General features: G+C 35.5%; 4 protein-coding genes across 5 annotated transcripts; 1 reads left to right on the top strand and 3 right to left on the bottom strand.

The window, feature by feature from the left end:
• Nucleotides 1-864: 864 nt before the first annotated feature.
• Nucleotides 865-1,455, bottom strand: LOC113743687 (uncharacterized). The gene has a single exon (XM_072049786.1). It carries the CDS (start codon nucleotides 1,453-1,455, stop codon nucleotides 865-867), a length of 591 nt encoding a protein of 196 aa, XP_071905887.1.
• A 6,972-nt stretch (nucleotides 1,456-8,427) lies between these two features.
• Nucleotides 8,428-10,002, bottom strand: LOC113743515 (uncharacterized). Of its 2 annotated transcripts, none has more exons than XM_027271562.2 (2): nucleotides 9,733-10,002; nucleotides 8,428-9,320 (listed from the first exon to the last, which is right to left on the bottom strand). In XM_027271562.2, the coding sequence occupies exon 2, from the start codon at nucleotides 9,223-9,225 to the stop codon at nucleotides 8,791-8,793; it is 435 nt and encodes a 144-aa protein (XP_027127363.1). In that variant the 5' UTR covers nucleotides 9,226-9,320; nucleotides 9,733-10,002; the 3' UTR covers nucleotides 8,428-8,790. The 2 variants fall into 2 exon arrangements, with proteins under 2 accessions (XP_027127363.1, XP_027127362.1); XM_027271561.2 differs by having other exon boundaries at nucleotides 9,428-10,001.
• Nucleotides 10,003-12,417: 2,415 nt separating this feature from the next.
• LOC113687751 (uncharacterized) lies at nucleotides 12,418-13,460 on the bottom strand. The gene has a single exon (XM_027205290.2). It carries the CDS (start codon nucleotides 13,331-13,333, stop codon nucleotides 12,689-12,691), a length of 645 nt encoding a protein of 214 aa, XP_027061091.2. The 5' UTR covers nucleotides 13,334-13,460; the 3' UTR covers nucleotides 12,418-12,688.
• Nucleotides 13,461-20,510: 7,050 nt separating this feature from the next.
• LOC113688413 (putative ubiquitin-conjugating enzyme E2 38) lies at nucleotides 20,511-24,083 on the top strand. Its single transcript, XM_027206226.2, has 6 exons — nucleotides 20,511-20,723; nucleotides 21,656-22,231; nucleotides 22,368-22,431; nucleotides 22,522-22,661; nucleotides 22,756-23,067; nucleotides 23,585-24,083. Exons 1-6 carry the CDS (start codon nucleotides 20,664-20,666, stop codon nucleotides 23,831-23,833), a joined length of 1,401 nt encoding a protein of 466 aa, XP_027062027.1. The 5' UTR covers nucleotides 20,511-20,663; the 3' UTR covers nucleotides 23,834-24,083.
• The last annotated feature ends 1,595 nt before the right edge of the window (nucleotides 24,084-25,678 follow it).

The following is a 25,678-nucleotide window of genomic DNA, read 5'->3' as shown; positions in this document are numbered from 1 at the left end:
ATTTGTAAACCATCAATTATTTTGTAATATTTAAAATATATTTTGATAATCGGTAAATTACAGATTCAAATGCCTCTTAAGTAATGTAAACAATTAGAGCGTTTTGAAAAGAACAAAAAAAAAATCCAAATAAGTCCTGAGGGCTTTTGTGATCTCTTTTCTGATCCGGTACAGCTCAATCAAATTAGGCCTGTATTTAGCAACGGATATGTGTAAACCCCTTCAAACTAGTTCATGTCCCAACCCTACAGAGTTTCAGAGGATTGAATTTTGTAGAGCTAGTCAATCTTCCAGAGCCAATTTTGATCGTTAGGATAAGCTTTCTCTTACTCATAAACTTTGGCTTGGGGGGTGTTTTTTTTTGGGGGTGTGGGGTGTGGTGGGGAAGGGAGCAAGAATTCCCAAATTTATCTATTCTAAACAACAATCACCGAACATCATATGAATTTGTCAAAGAAATTAGATAAGGCTGAATGGTCATGTCACTACCTAATCACTTGCTCCTACCATAACTTCCAGAAAGAGACATCTGTCCAGTTCTAAATACTAATGTAGTTAAAAAGAACTACTGTAACCAGATGAACAAAGAAATTAAGTGCAATGAAGAATTTACATGGCATATCTGCCTTCTTTTTTCCATTCTCTGTAGCACAAAGCATAAAACATCAGCAGAAATCCCCCCCAACCCCCCCCCCCCCCCCCAACAAAAAAAAGGGAAAAAGTGTTGCTTTTCTGCAAAATTTCACCCAACAAGTAACAGAAATCCACAAATATTAATTCTGCAGAATCCAGCCTAATAGTCTAAGACCACCATCTGAATTTCGTCAAGGAAACATGCACAAAAATTATTGTTTAGAGTCAGATCTAATAGTCACCAGCAGTAGCATTTTCTTTGCCTCTCCTAACAAATGCAAAATATCCAAGAACAGCACAAAGTGCGGCCACAATATTCCCTTCTTTGAGCAAAACCTTCACTACAAATCCAGTAATATCAGCAGTCAATTTCTTGCCTTCCATCACCAAAGTCCTTCTGGGCTTCCCACAAAAAGTCAGCAAAACCAGCACAGTAATCCAAGTAACCAAAGTAGCAGGAACAGCCACAGCCAAGGCTGTCACCATGGAGAGCACTCCAAAAGCCACACCTAAAAGAGCTGATGCATACAAAGCTGGCCAACCTGAATAAACTGATGATGATGCTGAACTTGATGAAGAGTTCATCAAAGTTGTTTCATACCAAGCAAGAACTGATTTAAGGAAATTCCAAGAAAGCGATAACAAAACCGTGTAAACACCAAAAAACAGGCAGACCCATGTTCTTCTTTTGCTCATAATCCTTAAGAGAAGCATGGAGGTGTTCGATGGAGTTGGTAACTCTTGTTGGGCTTGATTTTGCGAGGGAGGTGAAGTTGAAGGTGGGAAAGTTGTGGGTTCTTCTTCTATAATCTGTTCTGCCATGGTTGATTGGATGCTTTGGATGGTTAAAACTTAAAGACTGAGGCCTTCAAAGGTTCAATTTTGATGGCTAATGATTTTTTCTTTTGTTTACTGTTGTTTTGTTTTGGGTAATTTCAGTTGTGTTTCTGCTCTCTTTCCTCTTCTTGCAGGAAGGAACAGTACCTTTAGAGAAAAGGGGCTGGTTTTCTTGATGTACAGCAAGCAGATTGTACTATAGATAGGTAAAGGTTGAAGGGGTGATTTCACAGGCCTATTGGCGCGTGGTAATGTTATGTACCACTAAAAAGAGATTCGCGGAGGAGCAGGCTGTTTTGACTATAGTAGTGTGCTGTGAGCCTGTGGTAAACTTTGGACATGGGGCTAAGTTTCCAAAAAAGGGGATGGGGCTCAATTTATTTACCATTTATTTGGATTTTAAAAAAAGAAAAACAATCTATATATTTGTAATATTTGGAAATACTTCGTTACTAATTTTGTATATTTGGAAATACCTCGTTATAATCACATAAGTTCATTATAATCTCGGTTTGATTGATTATGGCCTTGTTTGGCATTTAAATTTTTTGCCAAGTTTGTCTGCTACAAGTTTTTAAAAAATTTTAGCTATAGTAACCTCAAAAAACTTTTTAAAATTTTTAAAATATACATTTCAAAATATTAAAAAATTTACACATTTCAAAATTTTTTTAAAAAAATTTTACAGTAAATTACAGTAAAGTTTTAGACAAACACCCAAAAAATTCACTTATCAAACGCGGCCTATGTTTCGCTATATATTTTTCTCTAGCATATTTAGTTTCCTATATACATAGTGCTTCTGCTTTTTTTTTTTTTACATTAAATTTCAAGATTGACAGAATCGATCCTGAGAATAAAATCTTTGAGATTTGAATAAAATTAATATCATGCAATACTAGATTTAAAAGTATAGAAGTCTAATGGATCAAACGTGTCAAACTTGAAATAAGGAGCAAATTGAGAATATTACAATAGAGTAAAGTGCAATAACCCCACGAGCTAAAGAAAGATTTTAGTAGTAATTCTTTGCTTCTTTGCTTTAAAGTTTGTGAGTTGCCCTTTTCGGGCGGTCAAACTTACTGGCAAGAATGGAATCTAACATTCCAACCTCAAATACTAATATGATATGAGTTGTTGGGGACGGTTCAATATTCGAATTCAAAGAAAAAAAGCAAGTAGTAGTATATTAGAAGAAGAATTTGGGTGAACTACTTGGAAACTAGTAAATGTCTTGATCGTTTGACCAAGTAGAACTGTCATTTAGGCCTGTCAACGATCCGGACCCGGCCCGGATCCATGAAATTATTACGGGTATGGGTAGAGATTTAATTTCGTTACCCGGATTCGGATCCGGATCCGTTTTGTCAAACAAAAAATGGGTTGGATACGGAATATAGTATTCCGACCCGTATTAGATCCGGATCCGGATATAAATGGATTAATAATTTAAAATATGTATATTTATCAATATAATTTGATTAGGGTGATGTATTTGAGTAAAGTCAATTTGATTTATTTTCTTATTTAGTTTTTTTTTTGTATTAGTTAGAAATTAGTGTACAAATATATTTTTTCTCATTTTTATTAGAAATTGTAAATTTTCATAATTTTTTTCGGGTAGACCCGGACCCGGATCCGAGACCCGTCGGATCCGGATCCGGAACATAGAGTAGAAAACCCGTCGGGTAAACGAGTCGAATCCGGATCCGATTTGGTATGCCAGGTCCGGGTCCGGAATAATGAATTTCGGCCCGGACCTGGCCCGTTGACAGACCTACTGTCATTAGGGTCGGATAAATTCAAGCTTTTTTTTTTTAAGAAAGAAATTCAAGTTTTTTCAGAAATTCAAGTTCAACCCATTTGGCTGAGGAAAAAGTTTGAAAAGTAGTCTAGCCTTTCATGGACTAAGTTGAATTTGGATTTAAATATTAAGTTCAAATTAAATGTAAGTTGAGTTTGGACCTATTAAACTCAAACCTAATATTAACCCGACCATTTAGTCTGCATATGTATATAAGAAATATTAAATATACAAAATTATATCAAAAGATTCAGAATGACAAATCGTACGAGTAAATTGAGAACATTTGAAAATGTATTGACTTTTGACAATATTTTTATTAATATTTTTTATGTACTTTGAATTAATTGGAATACATTATTATTATTGAAAAATTCTTGGTTTATATACTTTTTAATGAATTGTTATTGGGTCATGTATAGTCTTAATATTGTGGTTCTATAGATATTAAATTAGTTTTAGAAATTAATAGTTATAATAATTATATTAAGGAAATTAAGGAGTAATAGTGAGATAAACCCAAATTAGGTTCACGGGCCTTGGTTCAGGTAAGTGTTTATCCATGGGACCAAAAAGATCAAATGTATTTTTCTGGTCGGTGCTCCATTTGGCCGGTTTGATCAAATAGTGATAGAAAAACATTAAACAATTGATGTCTTCAATCAGTCTAGGTTTTTTTTGACTTTAAAACTTTCATGTCTAACATTGATCTATTCTTAATTTATCCAATCTCGAATAAGTTTGGATTGGCTCTTGCATTGATTTTCATCTTTTTGTTTTTTTTTGTAAGCAGGAGGTTTCGAATCCGTCTCATTTACACTTTTTCTCCCCTCCTCGATGTGATCTAATCCAACTTACAATTTCTCTCCCCTTTTATTACCCAACCCAACCCTCCATCTGATTTTTATCTAGCTTGTTTGTTAGTATGACTGTAATCAAATGTTTTTACAAGAACCCATAATGTCACTTAAATTGTTATACTAGAAGAGCAATGTTAGAGACTCTTCTTTATTTGTTGAAGACACTTTATTTTTGACTTTTGTACTCATGTAAAAGGAAAAAAAAAACAATAATGATGGGTGATTGTAAATTCAATTGAAGGTAGAATATTTTTTGTATAATTAACATGATAAAATTTAAAAGGCCAAAGAAAGTGCCATTAAAATTGACCAAACTTAGAATTGCCTACATGCCTAGTGACCTTATAGAACCGATCACTTGTGTGGCAAAGTAGGAAATGTGCATTTGCTAAATTATTATGGAAAGAGGAAACTTTCCGGACAGCCTCTGAATTATTGCCTTTATACGGTTTTAACCCTCAATTATAAATTATCACAAAAAAATCCTTGAACAAAAAAATTTAGTTTAAGAACTTTCGTCAATTTTTGTCTTTAAAGGTGACTGAATTAGGGACAAAACCAACAAGCAAAAAAAATCAACCCATGAAAACAGTCCAAAAGACCCCGTTGACTGATTTTTTCATCAAATTAGGGTTAGAGAAGATGGAAGATGAAAAAAAAGAAAGAAAATTAAACGCGGTGTTATTAGTTGACTTAACATAAATGGTTTTTAATTAAATAATACGTTGGTTTTTCTGTTTGGTTGGTTTTGCCCCTAATTCCATTACATTTGACATCCAAAATTGACGAAAATCCTTAAATTAAGTTTTTCTTTTGTTCAGAGGCTTATTTGCGACAATTTATAGTTGAGAGACCAAGCCGCACAAATTGAATAGTTCAGGAGCCGGTTGGAAAGTTTACTCTTTTGAAAATATATAGAAGTGTTACTTCACTGAAAGGGTCCTATCAATAAATTCATGTCATTGAAAATTCATTTCTTCCTTTCTCAGGATCGACAGTTGGAGACTTGAAATTTTTTTCTTCAGCAAAGTTCTGTCAAGAGTATATTGTTGCCGTCCTGCTTAGGTTAGGAATGCGAAGAAACCACATGTATGATCCATCTAACACGCAAGTTCAGGACTGGAATGGTCATGGAATCTGGTGTGACTTTTACTCTTTCTAGGAAATGTATTCTCTTTTTCCTTGGTGCTGGGACTTAGTATTGCTACTCTTGTCCTTCTTAAAAGAAAGAGGGATATCTACTCTTGGTGGTCCACGCCGAGCGGCATTAATGCTGTCCTTCAACGAACTGGTAAATGATTGATTGGTGATAGACAAAATGTAGTGAAAGTCAGTAAAATTACTGAAACAGGGCACAAATGTATTCAAAGAAGTGGTAAATGCTTCTCTTAAAAGAAGAAAACAACTTCAAATTTAGCCAAACGTTCAACAGCTTTTGATCTTCCTCCACATGTATAGGCCTCACATTCAAGAGATTTTGGTCACAAACTTGGGGTGAGCAATTTATGGTTCCATGATCTCTTCGGTCAAATGCATATGATATGCGGAACCACTAATGAAATCCATGGATAAAGCTGAAAAGGTGCCTTTTCTTTTCTTTTCTTTTCTTTTCTATGGAAGAAATCAGGGCTTGATGTACTGTTGTAGTTGATCCACTTTTTAAAGAGTAAGTAGAGCCCAATAAATATCAACAATTAGAATTAATGATATTTACCACGTCATTTGTGATCTCTACCGCTTCATATAATTGATAACCCTTTTTGTAGAGGTGGCAAAATGGGCGGGATGGGCGGGATTTGCTTGGGTTTGTGATGGAACCGAGTCATATGGGTTTGGGCCCAACCTTACCCATATGTGTTTTGGGACTAACTTGGGCGGGATCACTTTGGGATGGGTTTAGATTGATCCCGCCCAATACCCAAATCTATTTTCTACATATTTTTTTTCCTTTAATTCATTTTTATTTTTTATATAATTTTAATATTTTTGATTTATTAAATTTTTTTTTGTTTTATTAAATAAACATGTAAGTGCTTTATACTCAGGATTCCCATAAAAAATTGGATTAACAAATAAAGGAAAAAATAGAAATACAGTCATATTCCAACATATATCAAGATGACCAAGGTACTTAAGGTGTTGAATATTTATCCTTATCATTGTCCAAAGATGACAGGTCTAAATTGACTGAAATGTTGAAAATTCTTGTGGATAATGACTAGAAAAACTACTAGATTATATTCTCTAGTATGACTATAAAAATTGTTAAAGATAATTTTTTAATCTAAGACTCCGTTTGGATTGGCTATTTTTTCAAAAAATAAGTTTTTCAAATACAATGTTACAGTAATATACAATAACTCAAAAAACATCCCATCCATATTAGTATATCAAATATTTCAAAAAAATTTTATAGTAAAAATTTTTCATATACACTGCTATAATAAAATATTTCAAAAATACCCCCTAAAAATAGCTAAACCAAACAGAGCCCTTGTTATTTGAGCCCAATGGGTACCCAAGTATTTCCCAAGTATTCCCATCAATTAATGGGTACAATTGGGATTTGTCCCATTTTAAACCCAATATCAAAATCCAATACCCATCCCGCCCAAAGTCCCCTTGGGCATGGGTAACCCATTGGGACTTGGGACAAATTGCCACCTCTACCTTTTTGCAGTCTCATCTTACATAGAACGAAGATGGGGAGTTGCCTTAGTGACTCCTGAGGCAAGAGCTGGTTCCAACCCTCAATCATGACCCACAATTGGATCTGCACCCCTTTACCAATTTACCAAATCACACAAGAAAACTTGGTTGTTTTGTCCACCCGAAATCAAGACTCTGCAATCAGCGGAGACTTTTGGGCTCTACAACAAATCAGTGGCCCCAATATTTTTGACTTCTACGTTCATTTCAGGCAAAACAAGACTGCCAAATAATGTGCTAATAATAATGCTCGCTGAAACTTCATCTATAGATTCTAGAATGAATTGTCATTGTTATGAAGAGCAAAGAACTCAAAAGCGAAAACAGAAATGAACACAACATCAGGCTACTTCTGACACACATAGATACCACAACGAAGAGGAAGTTATTAATGCACAATGTTTAGCATATCATCATCCCCCCAATCTGCCTCAAGAACTGACCTCAATTCACACCTGTGGCGGTGTATATTCAAATTTATCCTTGAGAATGAGAGCCAAAAAGGTGTTACCATTTGACAACAATGCTAACTTGCTAACATCCTCAAGAACAGAAGTTTCAAGAATTAGCAGCAATTATTGGACGAGATTTTGCATAAAGGTGGCACATCAAACTATATTCTAAGGCAGGAGTTCTTATACATACTCAAAGCATGCAATTAGAGCCAAGACTTTTCTGAAAATATGATAGGCTTGTCACACAGTTCAACTTTCTCATCCGTTTAGATGAATACACTAGTAACTACTAATGACTATTCCTCCTCTCTGTGGAGCACTAAGCAATCATCTAGGCACAACACAGAGAATCCATGTTCACCATAGCAATTCCACTAAACAGACGTGGATTTCAGATTCATATTTCCAATTATTCCCAAATCGAATTGCTTTCTGAACTTGATTGGATTTCAGATTCGGATCCAAGCAGAAGTCAGACATCAAAATGGACAGCGCTTCTGGCAAAGAGATTTGGTTTATCATGCTTGCTACTGCCAAACATCTCAATGTCTTGACAGGAGCAGACAACTAAGATTATGTTTGAGAAAGCCAGCAACCATATATAGCATGGTCTCCATCCCTTACTACTGAAGCTCAACCAAGTCCTAGCTTCTAGCGTGCACTGCTGCACACATGATGGTCGCTACAAAGTTATGCAGCTATAGAGGCACAACAGTTGAGATCTAGTGAAAATCAAGTTGATGATAGAGAGGCTCATAGTGGACAGAGTAGCTACATAATCTGCTTTCTAGGCAGAAAATTGCACTGTCAGGATAGCTTTGTGATACATCCTTGTTTGTTGCAAAGTAATTCTTTCAATCAGATATTTCAATCAACATGACATGAATTTGTTCAATCAGATGTTTCAATCACCATGACCAAAATTCAACTCCTTAAAATAGCAATATTAGTTTGAATGACGACCAGATCACAAAATAGTATCCAGATTATCAAATGGTAGGGACAAATCAAACCATCCAGAAAAATATTTCTATCTCTTTACCAAGACCAAACTAATTTTCCCTGGATTTTATGATTTCTAACAGTCCGATATATCAATATAGAAAACCAGAATAGTTTTTGGAAGTCATAAAATAACATAAAAGCTTCATATATCAATTTCTATTCTATTTATTCCAAATGCTATGGTTAAGTACATTTCTGAAAAATCAGACACAGTAAAGAAAATCAAACTAGCAACATCGGTTCCATCAGAGATAAATTACAGGCTAACCAAAGGTTCATGCTGACAACAAACTCCCCTTCAAAATTCAACCACCATTTTATTTAGCAAATAAAACAGGCATTTTAAGAAAGGTGGTATGCTGTGATCCATTAAGCACCATAATGCTACTCTGCAACGCAATAGAAATCTTTTCAGAATGGTTGACCTGCTACCAAGCAAATCTTGTGATTCGGCCAATCAGGAACATAATTGTTCATCTCAACTCGTCTAATCATACTTTTCTCTCCATGAGTATACAAGAAAGAACACCCACGAGAGTGCCAGAGCAAAGTCACCAACCAGCTGCCTTGGCCAATCATGAGCTAAATCCTCAAGCTTTCTCTCAAAATAAACTCTCCAGAGTGCTACCAAGACATGAATGAGAATAAGCCCCTTAGCGAAAAAGCTCTGAAAGTCCCTGTCCTTGACAAAAGCCACCATTAACAATAAAAATCCAATCACAAACAAAAGCAACCCGGCAAATGAATTGGATATCTGTATTAACAACTGATCATGTGGAGTTGATCCCAGCATCTTTTTAGCTGTCTCAATACCGTGCCCAAAAGCAGATATTTCATTGAGATAGAACATTATCAATGCACCGCAAGTTATAGCAATTACTGAATGTAAAGTGCATATAATAAAGAATCCGGATGATGCCATTTGCCAAATTACCACCCCACGATCTTTCAACCCAAGTTTCCACTATATTTCCAGCTCAAACCTCAAGTCTTCAATCAAGTTAAAGCTGTAATATTCTACAAAAGAAAAAGAAAAAAGTGAAGCCCAAAAATCAATCTTGGTAAAACTCCAATTAAGGAGAATGCAAATGGGGGTTCAGGATCATATATTATTACCAGCCTACCTGAATGTTTGAGAATTTGATACGTAAAACGAAGAAAATATGGCTATTTATACAACAATTATTAAATAAAAGGAGGAATTGAAGAAAATAAGATATCAATGTGTGCAAGATGATCCACAACTGGGAACTGGAATACAAAACCCTAGGTCATGGTTTTGAGGTTTGTTGCTAATTCCCAAACAATGGCACCGAAATTGGGGATTTTAAGAGAGACCCATTTGGGGATATCTGCAATTTGAGATAAACCCCAAATCTATTGAGAATTTCGATGTTAAAGGAGAGACAAAATCATTGAGGAATGGTACCATTGTGGAAACCCTAACCCAAGGATCATAGTGCTGGCGGAGAAGGATGAAGAATGGTGACAGCCTGACAGATGGCGATTTGTCATTGGTAAGCGTGCATTCACATTGGCGGGTTTATTGTCGGTTGCACTATTGGTCAATGGTCATTGTAAACTACTCGCTCTTTTTTTTTTTCCCCTTTTTTGACAGATAAAATTGAAGTTTCTTTAGCTGTTTCTTTTTGGTTGGGAAAATTATTATGAATCACCCAGTTTTTGGGAAAAAAGAAGAAGAAAAAATTCCCCCTTTTTCGTTTGGGTAGTGATTTGACTGGTTTTGAGAATTAGCTTGCTCTCTTTCTTGAAGACTCACTGTATCTTAATAAGTACAATTTTGTCTTTATTTTATCAATCAAATGGTTTTTTTTTTTTTTTTGATGTTACTCAATATTTTGAACTTTACAAACCATTTTCTAATCTATCTTATGAAGAAATATAAACGAAAATTGACAGAAAAAGTCAAAAAAATGTTTCAATTCTTGACCAAGAACATTTGCTTTCATGATTAACATGTAGAAGCCCCCAGGCCGTTAGTATTATTGGGTCCTTATCCAGAGGTCACGTTTCAATTCCTATTATGGTGTAATGCATCTTTGGGACGGGCTCTGCATCATCGCAGGAAATGGATACCCCCTGCATTAGGGAAAAAAAAAAGGAAAAGACTAACAAGTAGGAATCTTGGACCAACTAGAACTCAGCATCACTCATTCTTACATCAAAAGCATGTTCTTTAGCAGTGCTTTGCTTATATTCCAAAAGATGGGCACAATTCACAAGGAATTATTTGTAATAAACTGAACCCAATTGCTAGCAGATATGCAGAACTTACAGGTGTCTTAGAATCCAATGGCCAGTCTGCTGTTAGGCCAGTGCTTCATGAGACATGACATTATGATAAAGTTATTTCCTTGCTGTTGTAATTCCTTTTGCTAAAGTAATATGCAGCTTGTCTCGGGTGACCATAATCTAGATACCAAAGCTGGATCTTTGTTACAGTGAATAAGTGATGTAAATTTTATGGTATTTGAATGAAATTTGTCCTTTAGTATAAAAGTGAAAAAGGAAACAAAATATAAGCTTCTATTGATTTTTCTTCATATTGATGTATCATGAATATCATTATCATCCGATGCAATTGTTAAGAGGGTCTTAGGTGTTAATTTTTTCACAAAAGTATAATTTTAGGAAACTGTCCAAATTCAAGGTTCACATAGTGAGATAGGTTAGGAAAACCTATTCATGGTTTATATCAAAGCAAATGAAAATCCAATCCTCCTTAACAAGTGGTATGCACTTTTTAAGCTGTAATTAAGGGTTGCATGGATTTACCATTTTTTCACCGACAAATTTTTCAAATATAATGTTAAAGTAACAAACTCTCAAAAACACTCCTAAAAGCACATAACTCATACAAATCTCAAATATAACTAAAAAAAATAAAATAAATCAACCACATCCATCTTTTTCGATCCACTATCTATCATCACCGCACGCCGCCACCTAGCACCATGACCGCTTCCATCCTCCACCTCCACCGCCACCGCCACCCTCTCCCTCCTCTTCTCTCCTCCATTTCCTTTCCCTTCCTCCTCCTTCCTCTTTCTCTCCCCTCCTCTTGTGCAATCTCTCCTTCTTAAATTTTAAAAATATCTCAAAATACATTCTAAAAAATACCCTAAAAATGTTTAATCATCTATCGTAATTTTTTTTACATATATCGTTATAATAAAATTTTTAAACAACACTTTCAAAAATACCTAATCCATACGGGCCTAAGTTGTTAATTGGTTTTATGGTCTGAACATGACACTCAAAGATGAATGCAAAGAACCCGAATCACAAACCTCCCTATGCTAGGAGGGTTATGGAGTTGGCATGCTGCCTTGTGCTTTTTCCCACATGGTTCCTCTTATGGACTGCAGAAACATACTGCAAGGCAAAAGTTTGGGTAAATCTGATTTTGTAAACATGTCGTCTAAATTTATGTCGTCCCTGCCCCATATCCCATTTACATAGAGCTAGTCTACCTTAATGTTTATCTTATCATAAAAGAATCTTAGATCTATCCAAGTGCGTGCCTTGCTATAAAAGGATCTTTTTGGGGCCTTGAAGAGCGTACCTCTCTGGTTTTCGGCTAAGATCAAGTGTAGTGTCTGTTACGATATTTCTAGGGGAAAGAACCCATTTCAGCAGCTTATCGCCTTATTGCCTTCGGCCTGGCGCACCCACCAAATCCAGTCTAAAAAGAAGCCCAAGACTCCTTTTATTTTCCTCAATTATTTGCGTTATGACTTTGATCTCATGTAGTATTTTTTTATGTGGTGGGAGAGAAGGGGGGGGGGGGGGGGGGGGGGGTTGGTAAGAGTTGCTAATCGCGTACGTTTAATCTCAAATTAATTAGCATATTATCACTAGCAATATATAGTATTATGTTAATAACCTCAAATTAATTGGCATTTTCACCAATCCATGGTAGTATTATTATGTTCGGTTCAGTTTAGAAATTACTAGTCTTTTTATCCTTAGTGTCATTGCAGTCTCAAGTCATCAATCAAGTCACTTGTCAAATGGATGCTTTGTTACTTGAGAAAATGAAATTGATCTTTGGCAAAGCTCTATAAACAAGGGTTTGAGTATACTTACAGCGTTGCTTGAAATCTGGTTTCTGCCCCCAAAAGTACATTCATAAGCAAATTTTCATGAAAATGCTAAGAGGTTTTAGAACAGCCAAAACCCCGGATCTTTCACTTTCTAATAATCAAGAAGAATATACACAACAAATTAGAAGGCCAGAACAAGAGAAGAAAAATTAAAAGCAGAAAAAGATTAGTGCAAGATTACACCATAACTCTCTTCTTAAGTATATAGGTAGCTATAAGCCTAAAATTAACAGCAGAATACGCCATTGATTGTCAAATTCATCCTCTCTTTGCTAACCTAGGGGAAGTTCTAGTCCCTTTAGCAGCGACAGCCATGTTCTTCTCTCCCTTCTTTTTTCCAATTTCCTTCTTACCCTTCAACTTTCCTTTAATTTCATCCCGACCCCCTTCTTCCTCCTCGCCAACCCGGCCTCTCTTTCTCCCTGCCGCCTCACCACCACCAGCCCTAGCCGGACTCCTCTTTTTCTCATTAGCCACCCTGTCAAAATCATCCCCCAACTTCCTAGCCGTCTTCCTAAGTTCCCTCCTCTTCTCCTCCACCACCACCTCCTCCTCCTCTTCCTCCTCCTCATCCACCAACATCCTCCTCCTCCGCTTCACCGCCACCGGAGCCGGCGGCGTCACCGGACTACCGCTCCCCTTCTCCTTCTGGGCTTTCTTAAAAAGCTTCTCTCTTTCAGCCCGGAGCTTCTTAACGTTCCCTTCAATCCTGCCTTGGAGGCGGTGGCGCGTGAAACTCAGACCACCCATCGACCAATGAGCCTCCTGAGCCCACGACATTAGCGGATCCATGACTGGAACCGGTGGATCTACCCTCTCGTCGTTCAGTTTCACGTCTGTGTAGAACCTTGGCCTTGGGAGGCTGCTGCCGTAGAATTTTCCGGGACCAAGAGCCACCACCATTGCGAGATCTAGGAAACGTTATGTGAATTGGTGCGTGTTTTGTTGGGGCTCGGTTGTATTATAGCACTGGAAAATACGTTTTTTGAGTAATGGCGGAAGATTTTGGCGCCAAGTCTTAGCGCCAGAACTTTTTACCGCGCTGAGATCTAAACGCCGTTACTGTTAATTCATTACCACGTTGACGGCTTTTCACGTAACACGTTAAAATAAAATTGAGCATACCTGAGATAAAAGACTTTTTCTTTAGGTATTTTCTTTTTTTTGGCTTCTTATTTGTGATGGGAAAGGAGAAAAAGAAAGAAAATAAGGGCGTCGACTAATTAGCAGCATTACTCTTTTTCGTTTTTGGGTACGAAGCAGCATGAGGAATTAATTTCCTATTATATATTTTTTTAGACTATTGTAATTTTTTATTTTTTTGTAGTTATCAATTTAAGTAAACAAAAAAAAATTAAAATAGGATGTTTATGAAACAATAATAGCAATATAATAAAATGTGGTATAATAAAATGTGGACAGAGAATGGAATAAGAAGTGAGACAGAAGATCTGTTGCGACTCATAAGTTAGTCATAAATATTAATTAAGGTGTCAATTTTGTTAAAGATTTCATGGGATACTATCATACCACCATGTCTGTTTGCTTGGCGTAAGCACAACACAATTATACTCTAATTATGTGCGTAGTTGTGTTTAGTTATGGAATAATCAGCTCAAAAGCAATGCCTCTTATATTTGTGGCAAGTGCTAAATTGGATGGCAAAGGCCGAAAGCGTTTACTTGTTTCTGCTTAACAGTTAATACATAGGTACCGTTTATACTTTACATTTGTTCTCTCATTATGGCGCTATTATAAGAAAAAAAAAACGTGCTTTTCTTGAAAATGCTGCTTAAGAATTTAAACAACATATCCCTCCAAAAAAAGAAAGAAAGAGGAATTTCAACAACATAGGCGCGCTTATGGTATGTCGCAGCGTAGTAATTGGCTGTTCCTCAATTGGTGCGAAGGAGTCTATTATGTGAAGGATTTGTACCAATTGGTTGTTCACACATCATCAAAGATGATGATATCATGTAATATATAATACAAATTTTCCATATTTTATCCGATTACAAAATGATTGCATTTTGGTACTAGTTTTGAAGACGTTATATGTCAATTCATCGTCAAATTCCTGGTACTCTCTCCATCTCTAGTTTCATCACCCAATATGAGATCGAATGACTTGAATTCGACCCCGAAATGACGACCAATGGGACTCTGGTCATCACCGCAGATCAAGAAATGTCCTCCAAACCACAATCATTTAGGAATTCTTACTGATCGCCTGTTAACATAATCCTGCAAACATTGGTTGCTTATAAAAACTTCTGCAAATTGTCCACTAATATAATTTTTACATTGATAGCAAGGTTTGAAACATATCGATAACGAAATTCGAACACATTACCTGTTCTTATCAATTGAATCTAACCTATGAACTAACTTGTGTTGACAACTTCTATATAAGTTAGATACCATACCTAATCAACTGAGGAATGACTTGTCATTACCAATCTAGACAACTTGTGAACCTACTTTTGTTCACTTCTTCTGTACAAGTTGGATGCAATACCAAATCAACCGAATGTTCATTTTCACACACCATGCAACAGGTAAGCTGGGTAATTCTTGACCTTAGCGAGAGTAAAGTTGACTGATATCACGTTCGTTGGGATGTCTTGTTGAAATCGGGAAACACATGGACTCAAATCAATGTCGTACTAGAAATGAACAGGACGGAGGCCAGTCACTATGACAAAGTTGTGGACATCATTCATGAATCATAGGACAAGAGAAAGCGCAGTGTCCTCGGACATTTCCTTCAACAAATATATAAACTTCTTCTGCATTTACCATTTGGGATAATGCTGAAGGTCATTGTCGATCCCTGGAAGCACTCCCACTGAAATATGAGAGATTGGACACCACTAGCAATCTCAATTGCAAACCGAAAGAGTATCTGATCGGATTATGAAAAGATTAAGGACCAATACAGCCATAATTTATGTTTATGTAAGTTTCTAGCGTGCACGTGCCGGCACACGCATATAATGTTCAATTTCTTGTATGTTAGGTTGTCAAGTTGTACTTGTCTATATCATATCAAGTGGAGGTCCTATCTTTTTGTCATGTGATAAAAAAAATTTTGTTTTTGTTTATGTATTTTTTTGATGGATTTCATTCTTTTTTTTTGTTGTAACAATTAATTTACAGTTCTTTTTCACTCCATTATTCATAGTAAATTTCAATCAATTATCAATTACCTACCTTATATGTATTTGTATCAATTACTTACCTTAATTTATAGTCATTTTACTATTTATATGTTTGTGCTAATTATACCTTTCGTCTTATTTAATCAATTAGTCAATCAATCAATCAATCAACCCGTGGTTTTAATTCTCTTTTTCAATCATAAGATTGTCTTTTTATCCGTGATTAGGGAAATTTATAATTAGTCACATTTTTTTCTATTTTTCTACAACTATTTCTCTTTTTTCCTTGCTCCTATTATTGAGTTTGGTCACATGTTTTTTTTTCTTAACGCTTTGAAATTTCACTCTTTTTTTCATTAATTAATATCTTAATTTTAGCCTATTACCTAATGCCACTAATTCAATTTCATTAGCTTAGCGCGATGAAAAAGTTTATTTTTTTCATTCCCAAACTCTTTTTGCATCCCGAGTAAAAAAAAAAAAGTTTATCTGTCAACTGAATATTTATAGATTTTTAAAATTTGTGTTGTAATTTCTGATTATACTATTGAATGCAATACAAACTTTTTGCATGGGAAAGAAATTAATTATATATATTACTGTTATATATATAAATATATTACTGTGTATTTAAGAACTTCAGGACTCAATTTAGCCTAAAAATCAAGCAGTAGTGAACCAAGACAACAGTCTCTTTGTTACAAGATGTTCTCTTGAGCCTCAAGTTTGTGGTCAAAGAAACAGCATGCTAATCAGGCAAAGGAGTTCCAACTTCCAAATTCATACAATCCCTTTTGACCAACTAACAATTGGAATAATCCTTACCTAATTAACAAAGCAGATATCCATGAATAATGTCTTGTGCATGGTCGCACGTTTTACTGACCTAAAACCTATTTGTTCTACTTTTTGCATGGCTTCGTCTTTTTGGAAGAAAAACAAAACGTTGTACTTCTTTGAATGGAAACCATCAATACTGACCGTGAATTATGAACTTGTATCATGTGTCATGTTGCGTACAATCTGCAAATTATTCTGTTCTTGCTGATTTAGCACCAACCTAATCTACAAGGAAAGCTTGATTGTATAGGAATTGCATGTTTTGAAGTTCAAAGCTTCTGCAACTTGAGAGGTCCAATATATCATTGTCATGATGGTTTTTGATTATCATTTATTCCTGATGGTGATACTTATGATCTGACAATCGTCAGTTCTTTTAACATCATAAGTTCTACTACTTTGATGGATTCAGCCTTGCACATTTGCTCAATGACAGAACATGTCAAGATTTGTGCCAAGTAACTATGGACTTAATAATGAATCCCCTTGTGGGATGATTTGAGATCGATGCCCTGTACACATTACAAAAACTAATATTAATCTAGGCATGCCTATACAAACATGTTTGAAGTTGTGCAAAGTATACAGCGGTGGAGCCAGAAAAAATTCTCAGTGGGGGCAAAAACAACATTAAAATTTTTTACCTACTCTCTTTTTAGTTTTTTAAGCAAAAAAAATATTCACCAACAAGTTGAAATGAAAAATCTTTTTTTAGTTTATTTCAAATGAAATTTTGTGGCCCGCATATTCTTTTAGAATATTAGTTCATGAACCAACTTAGAGGATTACTTAATTCTTTCACTCCTTTCATAAGAAAATTTTGAAGACATACTTGAAATTATATCAAAATTTTATGGATACTATAGAAGTTTAAAGGGATAGTGGGGCCCGTGCCCCCAGTGCCTCCATCTTAAATCTCCACTGAAAGTATAAGAAATATGTATACCTGGCAATTGGGCAGGTTGGGCGGATTAATATTGGGTTCTCACTTAAATGGGTTATACCCAACCCACCCAACTTTAGATTGGGTTGATTTTGGGTTGGGTCATATTGGGTTATCTCAAACCCATGACTCAAATATGACCTAACATATTAATTAATACATTTTAATACATAAACTTTTTTCACATACATTTTAACATACAAAAAAAAAGATTTTTTTCACACATATAAACACATTTCACATACATAAATGTATTTTCACACACACTCACTTCTTAAGTTCCTTGAAAACACATCATAAATAGAATAATATTTTATATTACTTGTATTGTGAATTTTAGATAATAAATTGTACATTTAAATAGATTAGCTAAAAAAAATTGTTTACTTTATACTTTTTAATACTACTAATTGATTGAAACTTATTAAATGACTGGAGACATTACTGCATTTTGGTTTTTGGACTCGGTAATTAAGAGGGAAAGTTAATTGTCTTGCTGATTCCAAGTTTCTCGTGAAGTTGAAGATGGGAGGTATTTGGTTCAGACGAAATGAAATCGTTGGACTAGTCATGCCCAAGTTGTCATAATTAATCAAAACAAAATAGAATCCGCAAGTCAACTATATTGATTCGAAGTTAATATCATGATCCATATACATATAATGTATACTAGAAGGTATTTTTTTTTATTGATTTGATATAGTTAGATAATTCATCACCTGATTAATTAGAATCATCTAGGATCATACTTGATGCTATGGTCATATTAATCTTTTAGAATTACCACAGCTCTTATATAAAGTAGAAAATATTATATGCTTTAAAACTGGTATTGGTCCCCAAAAAATTATTAAGGAAAATCCCAAACTTTTTAAGAAATAAATGAGAGGAGAATTCATGAACTATTATGACATTTTTACCACATCGGGATCGCATTATTTTGAATTGTCGAAAAATTAGGCTGATACAAAGTAAGCTTTTGTTTGTAAATTTGAAGAATCCGAAATTATATAATGCTAAAAGGTTAAAAAAGAAATTTGTATAATATTATACGTACACGAAATATTAACAAACAAAAGCAAGTTGCAACTTGGGAACAACCACAAAAAAAAAAGAAAAAAAGGGGGAGGAAAACAACATACTCTTAAAAGGCATAATAAATTATTATAAAAGTTGAGCAAGTTTAACTACTGTTATAAAAAAGTAATATAAGCATGAGTTTTATTTCAAGTTTCTTTTTTCTTTTAAATAAAAATTTAAAAAATTGATTGAAAATAAAAAAAAATATATATATATATATATGAGAATTTTGAATACAAATTAATCAATGAATTATTAACACATGTCCAAATGCAAATATTTGGACATATGTGTATTGAATCTTGTATTTTTTATTTTGAATTACTTTTAAACAAGTTAGGTATTGGGTACCCAAATAAAAAACCCAACCCGTCCAATAAATAAATTGAATTATTCTTACCAAACCCAACAAAACCCATAACCCAATTGACCCAACCCATCATTTAAAATTAATGGGCGGAGGGTTGTTAGGTTTCGAACTTTTTTGCTGGTTCTTGAAATATGTAGCACTGATCATATAGTCCAATACGAGTAACTTTTCACCTAGGAATGATTATATCAGTAAACCTTAGTAAATTTTACTCAGAATAGTAGTATCTGCTGATGAGAAGGATCGAGGAAAGAGTCATGAAGCTAGAACTGCGAATTACTTGGGTCGAATCCTTGCTGCAGAAGTCTCTTATTAGTCTTGGTCATATCTTTACTTTCGGCCTTGTCGTCCAAGAATGTGCAGCTTGACTCTAATTCCTCTATTGAATACAATGAAGAGTTCCTACTTTCCAACCGCCCAAGTGCCCAACTACACACTACCCGGTGTTTTCTTTATCAACTTTTTGTTGCCCACTACCGCTAAACTTCAAAACTCACCCATTTGTATCAAGATTCTTGATGTGATTATTACGTGTGGATAGGGTTTTTGGTAGTTTTAGGGAAAATTTCATAGAAATCACCAGTGCTTTTCATAGACGAAGATTATGTATTTGACAACTAAACTACTGATTTTTCCCCTTTTCTGAAGTTCGTTACAAGAGAATGAAAAGACTTGTACTGTTCAAGGGATTTATCTAATTTTTGTTCTATTATTGGTTTTCTTGTTTCTAATAAATTTTTAGAGTGATAAAGGCAAATAAATATCATGAGTAACAAGATGCTAACTAGGGCTGACTTCATTCACCTCAAGGAAAGTTTTCTGTCCTACTCGAGATAGTTGTTAAACTCGTGCTCGACATCAACTCAATAATGTTAGTGGTTTTATTATGAATGTGCTGGTTTAATCGGTGATTTATAATATAATAAAATAAAGTACTTAAATTATTAATCATTGAATTAATGGTTCGATATGATAATTTTTTTGGACTCTACCAATTAAATCAATTGTCGTGTTTTTTGAAATTACATACCTATATAAGGTTCAAGTTTCGACTGACATTTGTATTTACGGAACTAACCATTTGAACCACCAAACCGGACCGAGTTTAATAACTATTATACGTTACCGATGCCCCAATAATAAAAAATGGTAATCGCTTCTTCTAGTAAACTTTTTAGCTTTTGAAATAAAAGACAAACAAATATGGAGTAAAAAACGTTACTAAAATAAAGAGTCGTACAATTAAATTATTGTCATTCTGTCAATCAATCCCATTGAAAAGATCTTTTACAAAGTGTGACACAGCGACAAAGACTAGGGGCATATCTGGAACTTCGGAACTCAGAAGTCATCCAAGTCATGCATCTATTCTCTAATCGACGATCCTCCAACAAATATTCCCATACTCCCCATCTCCCATACTCCCCTAATGACTCGTATTTCCATTGGTGGTATCCTTTTCGAACAAATCATCCATCAACACGTGTCATTCCCAGTACACCAGAATGTGGCCTAGAAAAGACAGTCCGCCCGTAACACGAGAGCGAAGCCTCGGCTACCTAATAACGCGCGAATAACTCGCTCAACTCGTTAACCCAACCCAGTATATATGTAAAGCCCTCTCGAAACGGGTCTCTTTTGCTCTCTCTCTAAAGCCACTCGGCCACTTTCTCTCTCTCTACCTATACGTACAACTGATGCAGATAACTCTTTCTATAATTACACTCCTACCTCCTCGCCGGCTCGAGGGAAAGAAAAATTCGCGAGGGTTTTTTTGATACAAATATATTTATTCATCGATTTCGGCGTCAATAATTGGGAATAAAGAAACTAACAATCATGGCGATGGAAATCGATCAGTCTGAAGATAACGTCGCGAAGAAGCTTAAAGAAAATGAGGTAACTGACTTCTTCGAATTAAGTGGATTTTTTTTGGTGTTTTAGTGTTTTGGGAGGAGTTTTGGTGATGTTGTGTGGAATTTTGCTTTTATTGGAGGTTTTAATTGTGGGATTTTAGTTTGTGTGAGTTCATTCGATGATCGTCGTGTTTGACTAATTGTAGGGTCGAATTTTCTGTAAGATTGGGTCTTTTAGGGTTTCTTCGTTTGGAATTTAGTAGGTCTGTTGATTGTTTTTCTTTTTTGTTTTTATCATTGTGATGAAGGTGTGAAAATTGTGATATTGAAGAGTAATTTTAATTTTAATGACTGTTGTTACACAAGTAGCACATTGTGGATGTTTATTCAATTTGTATGATCGCAATGATTTTTGAACTGGGACTAGTGGTTTTTAGCTAGTCAGGTAGGCCGGCTGTGGAAAACAATTGGAGCTGTTGTAGTGTTTTGGTGCATATCCTTCACTAGAAAGTGAGAAGATGTACTGAGGAAGAATGGTGCAAAAGCTGGTGGGTCGGGGAGCAATTGGTTATTAGAGAGTAAGAGTTGAGATTGTTTGACCAAGGGGATTATAGTTGAAGAAGGTAATCCTCTCTGAGATTATCTTTTGGGGTGAGCTGATCTTGCATAATAGAAGTTGATGTTTCAAGTTGGTTAGAGGTTGTTTGTGGGAGATTAAGGAACAATTGGAATATTTACCCCATTGGGGGTCATGAGGTCTGATTGAATTCCTGGGAGGATTTTTTTTCTGATTGATGATAGGTTTCTGTTACATGTGCAGCTATTGCTAAACATATTCCCTTTTGTTTTGCTTTTCCTCCTGTATTTTCTCTCTGTCCTTGTTTATGGCTGGATCATTGGATTGCGGCCTGCCCTGATAAAGGCTATGCTTGCCTGACTCAAGATAAAGATGATGTTTTTGTGTTTTTTCTCCAGGAGGCTGTTACTAAGGATCTTAATAATTTTACTAGTATTGCCGGGTCGGGCTCTGGATCTCTTAGTGTGGAAAATGTAAATAGTTCAAATTCGGACTTGTCATATCATGATGATGGAAATGACAAACAAGATGCAGTTGATGATGATGCTTCTGACTATGATGATAATGATGATTACATGTTCGATGATGACGATGATGATGGTGATTACTTGAGTATGCAAGCACAGTTTGATAATGTGGATTTGCCTCCAGGTGTGGAGGCCTCGGTTTCTTGGCTGCAGGCATCTTCCATGAGTGCCAGTATACCAACTCCTCCAGCAGTGACAACCCAATTTCATACTGCAGCTCCTTCTGCAGATGGAGGGAGCTCTTCCTTTGTGAATCTGTGTCCCCATAAAAATGAAATTTCTGCTTCAAGCAGTTCAGCTGTGACCGTAGAGTCAAGTTCAAATGGCAAAGAGAAAGAGGAGAGTGAAGATGAAATTATGAGAAAGTATGAAGCTTTCAAATCGTTTGATACCGTTGAAGATTTTTCTGACCATCATTATACTAACATGGGCTTTAAAGGTCAACAGGTAATTTCAGGATGAAGAAAGTTTCCATTTCCATCTTTTTTCCAGTTTATGAATTGGTGGAATTCCTTAATGTTTAAGCTCTTGCTTGTTGATCAAGTATTGATGTTTAATTTCGTCATGTTTCTTGTCCTTGTAGCCACCAAGGGCATGGACAAAGAAAGTACACGATGAGTGGAAAATTTTGGAGAAGGATTTACCTGGTAAGTAGTGGTAAGGATATATAGGTGGTCTGGATTGTGTAATACTAGTAAGTCTTAAGGATATATTGATGTTATTCTGTTTTCTCTCAGACACAATTTTTGTGAGAGTGTATGAAGCAAGGATGGATCTCTTAAGGGCCGTTATTGTAGGACCACAGGGAACTCCATACCATGATGGTCTTTTTGTCTTTGATGTTCACTTTCCGTCTAACTACCCAGATGTACCCCCGGTATGCGTGCTGTTGTTTTACCCTTGCTCTTTACCTCACTTTTATCTCTTTCACCCTCGTATTTGAAACTTGTGTGTTTTTATTTTCCTTTTAGATGGTTTACTACTATTCTGGTGGCTTGCGCCTAAACCCTAACTTGTATGATTGCGGAAAAGTCTGCCTCAGCCTTCTTAACACATGGAGTGGTAAGGGAAATGAGAAGTGGATGCCTCAGACATCAACCATGCTGCAAGTTCTAGTATCTATTCAAGCTTTAATTTTGAATGCCAAACCCTTCTTCAATGAGCCCGGTTATGACACTCATTATGTTGGAGCTGAGGGGGAGAGGCGTTCTAAGGAGTACAATGAGAATGTATTTATCTTGTCGTTGAAGACAATGATGTACACACTTAGGAGGCCTCCCAGGGTATGCTTTATACTGCCTTTTTGACCAATCCTTACATTTGCCAACATGAATATTTGTTAATTCTGAACATCCATTTTTTCCTTTGCTTTTAGATGGATTAAGTCTGTTTTTCTTTTGTTTTTCTTTGGCAATTTAATTTGAGCTGACCGTGACAACTAACTTCGGTTGTCTTAAATTCAATATCTGTTAAAGAGTTGTATTTGTATTAATTGAGCCCTTCTAGTTATAGCTTAGAGGTCAGTTGCTAAATATTTTTATTTGAAAGAGTCTCACTACAAATACACTAATGCTCTGCTTCATCCAGTTGCTATAGATGTGGTTTATTTTTATCTTGTTGCTGTGTATTATGACTCCGGATAGCTCCCTTGAAATTCTCCGTTGTGTCGTCACTTTGTAAAGTACATGATGTGATAATACTGTCAATAGTTGTGGCCTTTTATGATGTGAAAGATCTTGATATGATGATTTAATCTCTATTTTACTATTCATTGGTTTGAAAGTTTACCTATTCTTACAGCATTTTGAGGACTTGGTTGCTGGTCATTTCCGTATTCATGCATGTGATATTCTCACAGCCTGTAAAGCTTATATGGAGGGTGCTCCAGTAGGCTCTCTGGTCAAAGGAAAAGCACCTGATGTTGAAGCTGCTGACAAGAGTATGTCAAAAGACTTTAAGGAAGCAGTTGCTAAAATGATGAATGTACTCGTTTCCAACTTTACCAAGTACGGTGCAAAGGACTGGGAACAGTTCCGTCTTCCTCGCTGATCATGTTGGTGGTAGGATCACAGAGTATGGAAGATACGGCTGTTTTTGAAGCTCTGAGTCCGGGCATGGTACTCCAGGCTTTTCACACCACTGCACAGCACTACTACATATATAGAACTCTTTTTCAGACTTTGATTAAGTTGTAGATAAGCTAGGTATATTAGAGATTAGGGGATGCCTTTATTGTTGATATGCTTCTTGCAAATCTCTGAACATGCCTCTTATTTCATGGAAGTTTTTATTTAGTGCCTGCTGATAGTGTGTTTGGGTGTGCGTCCGTGGCTTTATTTTTTCGTTCCATCGGGCTTGAATTTTTTGGCTGATCTGCATTCTCAGATGCCGAGCTTGCACCTTGGAAACTATCTTGGCAAATCTCTGAACATGCCTCCTATTTCATGGAAGTTTTTATTTAGTGCCTGCTGATAGTGTGTTTGGGTGTGCATCCGTGGCTTTATTTTTTCGTTCCATCGGGCTTGAATTTTTGGCTGATCTGCATTCTTAGATGCCGAGCTTGCACCTTGGAAACTATCTTGGCCTGAGCTCGGATTAACCAAGGGGCTAAAAGGGAATATATCATAAATCTCTAATTTTGTGCGTGGTGTTCAAATAGACGTGTAAATTTGGCGTATGGACCTATCACCGAGATGAAGTACTTATTGGAATAAGCCGCTGCTCCGTCCTGACAAACATCATATGCAGAATTTAATACTTGTCTCTAGTGTTGCTGAAAATTTTCCTTCGGGCTTTAAACACCTAAGGTAGCTTCTTGCTTTCGTGTTTTGGTGAACAGGTTTGAGTGTGGCATTTTAGGGTGGTCCTGTTATTTGGAATCAATAAGAAGGAATTGATGTGGTGAATGGTAATCGTCTGTGATATTCAGGTTTTTTAGTTAGTTATCAACTTAGTATTTTTATCAAATTGTAGATGATCTTAAAGTCAGTTAGTTATTGCCTTAGTATTTATCAAATTGCAGGTGATTTAAAAGTCGATCTTTGAACAGGATCGTCCAATCAATTTGCGCTTCTTATACTGTTTATGCCCTTTTATTTGATGTTCATTTTTTTTTTCTGAAAAATGTGCTAACTTTGTCACCGTCCCTTTATCTTTGAAATGTTGACAAGATCTGGACTTCGACTTGGTGGTGGAAAATTAGTCCTAAAATTTTGCCTTTAGACAATCAGGTAGAAAAGCTGCTAGTATTACCCAATTCAAGAGTACAAGATTATGCATTACAAACTCTTTTTTGGATTGGGTGATTAAATCGACTAATATGAAGTACCTAGACGCTTTAAGAGGGTCTCGATAGAGCTTCCCCTTGTGTCAAGCCATTGCTTTTTGAATAATCCTTGCAACTGCATCTTTCTTTTTACTATAAAGTTTCTATTGTAGAAGTAGGTCGTGGCCAAGTAGTAGATTAGTAGATGCATATAAGCTAGCCACTACGTTAAGGTATTGTAACTCAATTGTCTAATAAATACTGTTTGAATTAGCTGTTTTTGGGGATGTTTTTGAAAAATTATGCTGTAATAGAGTTTTTAGATTATATTTTAGAATATTTTCAGAAAATATTTTGAAATATTTAAGAGTAAAAGAGTTTCTAGAATATATTTTGAGATATTTTTTAAAATTTTAAAAAAAAATTAAACTAATTTTTAAATTACCTTTTAGAATACTTTTTAAAATTTTTTATTGTATTTGAAAAATACTCCCATCGAAACAGAGAGTTCCAAAAAAAAAAACAGAAATAATGTGGATTCTCGGGGGAAAAAAAGGCACCTAGACATTTTATATTTCATTAGTGTAGTAGGCGCCATTCATTTTATACCAAATTTTTATTGATGAAGG

The sequence above is a fragment of the Coffea arabica genome, chromosome 5e, assembly GCF_036785885.1.
Source record: "Coffea arabica cultivar ET-39 chromosome 5e, Coffea Arabica ET-39 HiFi, whole genome shotgun sequence".
Taxonomy (NCBI): domain Eukaryota; kingdom Viridiplantae; phylum Streptophyta; class Magnoliopsida; order Gentianales; family Rubiaceae; genus Coffea; species Coffea arabica.
The sequence above is the reverse complement of the archived record's forward strand: the minus strand, read 5'-3'. Positions and strand labels throughout refer to the sequence as shown.